Source organism: Telmatherina bonti (assembly GCF_933228915.1).
Source record: "Telmatherina bonti genome assembly, chromosome: 9".
Classification (NCBI taxonomy): Eukaryota; Metazoa; Chordata; class Actinopteri; order Atheriniformes; family Telmatherinidae; genus Telmatherina; species Telmatherina bonti.
In genome coordinates, this window is record NC_136627.1 from 39,012,485 (window position 1) to 39,019,799 (window position 7,315).

The 7,315-nt window shown below is 45.9% G+C and overlaps 1 protein-coding gene across 2 annotated transcripts in view; it reads left to right on the top strand.

The window, feature by feature from the left end:
- ece2b (endothelin converting enzyme 2b) overlaps positions 1–7,167 on the top strand; it is a 44,492-nt gene extending 37,325 nt beyond the window's left edge. For both annotated transcript variants that reach the window (XM_079246745.1, XM_079246746.1), the window contains exon 19: positions 3,953–7,167. In XM_079246745.1, the coding sequence (XP_079102871.1) occupies positions 3,953–4,129 (177 nt within the window). In that variant the 3' untranslated portion in view covers positions 4,130–7,167. The remainder of the gene's footprint in view (positions 1–3,952) is intronic.
- The last annotated feature ends 148 nt before the right edge of the window (positions 7,168–7,315 follow it).

Sequence of the window (7,315 nt, forward strand, 5' to 3'; positions counted from 1 at the left end):
TTACAGCAGAAATAAACATGATTACAGCAGAAATAAACATGTTTACAGCTGAAATAAACATGTTTACAGCAGGAATAAACATGTTTACAGCAGAAATAAACATGTTTACAGCTTGGTTCAAAAATCCATTTCAGGTTTAATAGGTCAGGTTTACCTTCATGACAACTGTGGGGGGAGTGAATTTTTTTCTAACTCGCCCGTTTAAAAGTAATTTAATCTCAAAGTTCGGCATATTTAGGGGCGTGTTCTTTTGGTTGACAGGTACCCGATCTCCCGCTTCAAGAAGAACGTAGAACAACGTTCTTCTTTGGCATACAGTCTATGCTTTCGCCCGATGCTGTTGCCGTAACGATTGGCCTCCCAGCTTTCCTGTAAACTGACTCAGAACACAGACTACACCCCCCAAGGCCTCACACACTTCCAGGATGTTTCTGGGCTGGAGGTGACGGGTGTTCTTAACAAACTGGCGATGGAGGAACAGTGGTTAACCCTTCCACACCGCCATTAAGGAATCTGCCTTATACAACTAATAGTTTTTACCAGTGCTCTTTTGTTTTAAGGCTCCTTAATCATCAGTGAAATTCATGCATCAGGACCCGCCTCCATCACCATAGCAACAAGTTACGCAGGACCTCATTCTTTAAAACTGAAAGATTCCGACATGGCTGCCACCATTAGCAGCCATGTTTGTTCTACTCAGCATCAGGTATACCGCCAGGTCTCCCTGAGGTCCCCGACTATGGACAGATTTTCATGATGTGCAGAGTCCTCCAGGGGAAAGCCCTGAAACACAGATACCTGGTTACCTGGTCAGTTGGTTACCTGGATACCTGTGAAGTTGGTTACCTGGATACCTGTGAAGTTAGTTAACTGGTCAGTTGGTTACCTGGATACCTGGGAAGTTAGTTAACTGGGCAGTTGGTTACCTGGATACCTGGGAAGTTAGTTACCTGGTCAGTTGGTCACCGAGATACTAGGCAGTTACTTACCTGGTCAGTTGGTTACCTGGGCAGTTGGTTACCTAGATAACTGGGAAGGTGATTACCTGGTCAGTTGGTTCCCCGCTTATCTAGATACCTGGTCAGTTGGTTACCTGGATACCTTGTCAGTTGCTTACCTGCACACTTAGATACCTGTGTAGTTGGTTACCTGGTCATTTGGTTACCTGGATACCTAGATACTTGGACAGTTGGTAACCTGGCCAATTTGTTAGCTGGTCAGTTGGTTACCTGGATACCTGTGTAGTTGGTTACCTGGTCAGTTGGTCACCTAGATACCTCGGAAGGTGGTTACCTGATCAGTTGATTACCTGGATACCTAGATACCTGGGCAGTTGGTTACCTGGTCAGTTGGTTACCTGCATACTTAAATACCTGGTCATATGGTTACCTTATCAGTTGGTTACCTGGACACCTAGATACCTGGGCAGTTGGTTACCTGATTGGTTGGTTACCTGGATACCTTGTCAGTTGGTTATCTTGTCAGTTGATTACCTGGACACCTAGATACCTGGGCAGTTGGTTACCTGATCGGTTGGTTACCTGGATACCTAGTCAGTTGGTTATCTTGTCAGTTGATTACCTGGACACCTAGATACCTGGGCAGTTGGTTACCTGATCGGTTGGTTACCTGGATACCTAGTCAGTTGGTTATCTTGTCAGTTGATTACCTGGACACCTAGATACCTGGGCAGTTGGTTACCTGATCGGTTGGTTACCTGGATACCTAGTCAGTTGGTTATCTTGTCAGTTGGTTACCTGGACACCTAGATACCTGGGCAATTCGTTACCTGATCAGTTGGTTACCTGGATATTTGGTCAGTTGGATACCTGGATACCTGCTCAGTTGGTTACCTGTAGGGCTGCAACTGACGGTTATTTTATTAGTCGACTAATCTTTAAATAATTTCTTTGATTAGTCTCGATTATTTGTGTCCCGCCCACCATCTGGGCTTCCAGTTCACGCTGCTCTTTTTACAGGCTCCAGTATGTTTTACCCCACTCTCTTCATCTGCATCATATGAACGTCCCCCTGATTCCCAGTCAGTCACAACATGATGTCCTATAGGAAGTTAAAAGAATGACTCCTGAACTAGTTGATTAAATTTAAGCTTAACAGCTTACTACTAATTTATTCTGAAACATTGAAACTTGAAGCTATAGTGTCATATCCAAGCTGGACAGAATTTCCCTCAAAAGGAAAACAAAATGAATAAAACATTTTAACAATTTTGGTAGAATTGCATTGAAATGATTATTTACATCTTGAAAAAGCCGGTTTTGTAGGTAAACAAGGTCCAGAATCCTTTAAAACATTCCTCAATCCAAACGGTGAACCGGATCAACAGAATTAAATCACCAGAATCAAATCACTTCATTTTCACATTTCCAACAACTCCTGAACATTTCATGAAAATCTATCCATAACTTTCTGAGTTATCTTGAACACAAACAGATAAACGGCGGTAAAAGCAGAAGCTCTTTGGCAGAGGTAACAGCAGCACATCGCTACTCGCTAGTGCTAACTTTAGCTAATGCTAACTTTGCCATCCGGAATGCTGGAAACCATGACTCCGGGCTGCTTTCCTTCCAGATGCTCATCATGACTGTCGTGCTGCCGTGGTACGCCGACTCTGCCTGGCAGACAACACATTTCACCTGTTTGACACTTTGCGTGTCAAAGGATGGATATTTCACTTAGCGTGAAATATCCTCAGCCTCAGTTAACTGAAAACCTATATACCTGGTCAGCTGGTTACCTGGTTGGTTGGTTACCTGGATGCAAAGATACTTGGTTACCTGGTTATCAGGGTACCTGGATACCAGGCTACCACCAAGTTACCTGATTACCAGGCACCACCACCAGGTTACCTGGTTACCAGGCCACTACCAGGTTACCTGGTTCCCAGGCTACTACCAGGTTACCTGGTTACCAGGCCACCACCAGGTTACCTGGTTCCCAGGCTACTACCAGGTTACCTGGTTCCCAGGCTACCACCAGGTTACCTGGTTACCAGGCCACCACCAGCTTACCTGGTTCCCAGGCTACCACCAGCTTACCTGGTTACCAGGCACCCACCAGCTTACCTGGTTCCCAGGCTACCACCAGGTTACCTGGTTCCCAGGCTACCACCAGCTTACCTGGTTACCAGGCACCCACCAGCTTACCTGGTTACCAGGCCACCACCAGCTTACCTGGTTCCCAGGCTACCACCAGGTTACCTGGTTACCAGGCACCCACCAGCTTACCTGGTTACCAGGCCACCACCAGCTTACCTGGTTCCCAGGCTACCACCAGGTTACCTGGTTACCAGGCCACCACCAGCTTACCTGGTTCCCAGGCTACCACCAGCTTACCTGGTTACCAGGCACCCACCAGCTTACCTGGTTACCAGGCACCCACCAGCTTACCTGGTTCCCAGGCTACCACCAGGTTACCTGGTTCCCAGGCTACCACCAGCTTACCTGGTTACCAGGCACCCACCAGCTTACCTGGTTACCAGGCCACCACCAGCTTACCTGGTTCCCAGGCTACCACCAGGTTACCTGGTTACCAGGCACCCACCAGCTTACCTGGTTCCCAGGCTACCACCAGGTTACCTGGTTACCAGGCACCCACCAGCTTACCTGGTTCCCAGGCTACCACCAGGTTACCTGGTTCCCAGGCTACCACCAGGTTACCTGGTTACCAGGCACCCACCAGCTTACCTGGTTACCAGGCCACCACCAGCTTACCTGGTTCCCAGGCTACCACCAGCTTACCTGGTTACCAGGCCACCACCAGCTTACCTGGTTACCAGGCACCCACCAGCTTACCTGGTTACCAGGCTACTACCAGGTTACCAGGCTACTAGCAGGCTATGTGGTTTAGTGTAATGAGTGTGAATAGTTTCTGTTTCAGTGCCGGTATGCATCTGGTTGGAGGTGTGATGGTCCTGTTGTGTCTCTTCCAGGTGTGGTGCTCAGTTCGAACACCGGAGAGTGCTCATGAGGGTCTGGTGACCGATCCCCACAGCCCCCCCAGATACCGAGTCATTGGCACACTGGCCAACTCACCGGACTTCAGTCGCCACTTCAACTGTCCTGAGGGGACCCCCATGAACACAGGGAACCGCTGTGAGGTCTGGTAGACCGAAGAGGAGCGCATGGCCTGGAGGCAGGGTTAATGAGGTCAATGTGCTGATTGACAAGTCAGCTGGATCGTTAGTGTCTTAATTAATCTGCAGGTGTTGCAGTGCATTGAGGGGGCACAGGTGTAATCTTCAGTTAACATGTAATTAGCGATGATCAGACTCGAATCATGTCTGGAAACTTACAGACCTGGTGGACGATGAATTGATGATGATGATGATGATGATGAAGCCACAGAGGACCTATTTCTGCTTTATCACCTTTATTGATCATTAGTATTAATGGCTTTGATTTGTGTGTGTGTGTGTGTGTGTGTGTGTGTGTGTGTGTGTGTGTGTGTGTGTGTGTGTGTGTGTGTGTTTTGCTGTCTCTAAGTGATGACATCACTGTGATGATCTCATACCAGAATGACCACGTTGTTTGATTGACTGGAGAGCTTCCTGTTTCAGTTTTCTGGGTTAAATTTCAGTTTGTAAATGATCTCATATTAATCCCAGATGACACCTAAAGCAGCCGACACCTCGAGCCCCTCGTCGTCCTGTTAATTCAGGCTTTTTTTTAGGCAAAAGGAAGATTTTTGCCTCCATGGTTCAGCTACTTGCATCACGTTTACACCGTAAACCCTGTTTTCATGGTTACCAACACTCATCGTTTTTCTAAAGCCAGATTTAAGTGAGAATGAAAAACACATTAAAATGAGACTTTAAACTTGTTTTAAACTAAATAAAGTTTTGCAGAAATAAAGTTTTGGAGCTGAGATGTGAGGCCACTGTGAGGCGTTCAGGGACTGAAAGAGACTTTCAGAGATTTCAGAGCAGCAAACGTTGCATGCAACTCATTGAGACAAATTTAAACATCAAGACTTTTTTGGGTTTTCAGGAATTCATCTGGGCATCGGATGAGGCAGCTTGTTCAAGGACTTCAAATAAATGTGGGATTTTTGGGGATTAGTGAGTGTGGGGCATTCAAGGAAGTTTTAAAATCTGAGATGTTTCAGAACATTAGATGAGCATGGGACATTCTAACGTCTAAGATTTATTTTAAGTCATGAAGTTCCAGGATTCTAGGAAGTAAAATAACCAAGACGTTCAGGAGCCGAGATGAGAATGGGATTTTAACGGGTGCATAAAAACAAGTGTCCAGAAACTAAAGAGTGAAATGTGGGATGTTGAGAGGCGTTTAAGACCTGTCTGTGGTGCATTCAGGGACCTGTAAACTAGACTTGTAAATGGTATGATGACAACACAACTCACTGTATAGTGACTGCTCGTGTGTGTGTGTGTGTGTGTGCTTCGCCTCCTAATGACATCACTGTTCAATCCTGTGCAGCTCATGTTTGTGTCGTCTGTTCAAAGAAGCTGCTTCCTGCCAAAGATGTGTGTGTGTGTGTGTGTGTGTGTGTGTGTGTGTGTGTGTGTGTGTGTGTGTGTACACACTTATGAGGACCACTGTAGATCACCTGGGGAATGTGGTTGCCATGTGGGAATGTTGGGAAATATGGGAATGTGGGGTTCAGTCCATTGAAGTCGCTCAGTTGGGGGGGGGCATTGATGCTTCAAGTCAGCAATGGTCCTCACAAGTACATAAGAGGTCAGAGCTGTGTCAATGTCTGTGTGTACAGTAGACAACAGTAGAGACAATGTAGAGTAAATTCAACTCGTTGTAACCTGTCTGTCCTGAAGGGGGTGTCGGCGCTCTGCACGTCCAACCGGAGAGCTGTGCTCCACGTGGCTGCTGTCGGACGTCTGACCGAGGTTTCATGACTTGATTTTGGTGTCGCAGAACTTGTAGGAATCAGAAATGTTTTCTATCAGAATGCAAAAATATAATAAACACTGAACACAAAGGCCCGGCATCATGCTCTTATTTCTGACATCATGCTAACACCATGCTAACATCATACTAACACCATGCTGACATCATGCTAACACTATGCTGACATCACGTTAACACAATGCTGACATTATACTAACACCATGCTGACATCATGCTAACACTATGCTGACATCATGCTAACACTATGCTAACACCATGCTGACATCACGTTAACACCATGCTGACATCACGTTAACACCATGCTGACATCACGTTAACACCATGCTGACATCACGCTAACATCATGCTGACATAATGCTGATACCATGCTTACATGATGCTAACACCAAGCTGACATCATGTTAACACCATGTGGGCATCACGTTAACACCATGCCGACATCATGTTAACACTATGCTAACATCATACTAACACCATGCTGACACCACGCTAATATCATGCTGGCATCATGCTGACACCATGCTGACATGATGCTAACACCAAGCTGACATCATGCTAACACCATGCGGACATCGCAACTAACACCATGCTAACACCATGATGACATCATACTAACACCATGCTGACACTATGCTGACATCATACGAACACCATGCTGACATCATGCTAACACCATGCTGGCATCATGCTAACACCATGCTGACATCATGCTAACACTATGCTGACATCATACTAACACCATGCAGACACCATGCTAACACTATGTTGACATCATACTAACACCATGCTGACATCATGCTAACACCATGCTGACATCATGCTAACACTATGCTGACATCATACTAACACCATGCTGACACCATGCTAACACTATGTTGACATCATACTAACACCATGCTAACACCGTGCTGACATCATACTAACACCATGCTGACACCGTGCTGACATCATACTAACACCATGCTGACATCATACTAACACCATGCTGACATGATGCTAACGCCATGTTGACATCATGCTAACACCATGCTAACACCACGCTAACATCATGCTGACACCATGCTAACATCATGCTAACACCATGCTGACATGATGCTAACACCATGTTGACACCATGCTAACACCATGCTAACATCATGCTAACACCATGCTGACATGATGCTAACACCATGTTGACACCATGCTAACACCATGCTAACACCATGCTGACATCATACTAACACCATGCTAACATCATACTAACATAATGCTGACATCATGCTAACACCATGCTGACATCATGCTAACACCATGCTGACATCATGCTAAGACCATGATGACATTATACTAACACCATGTTGACATCATTCTAACACCATGCAAACATCATACTAACATCATGCTAACACCATGCTGACATCATACTAACG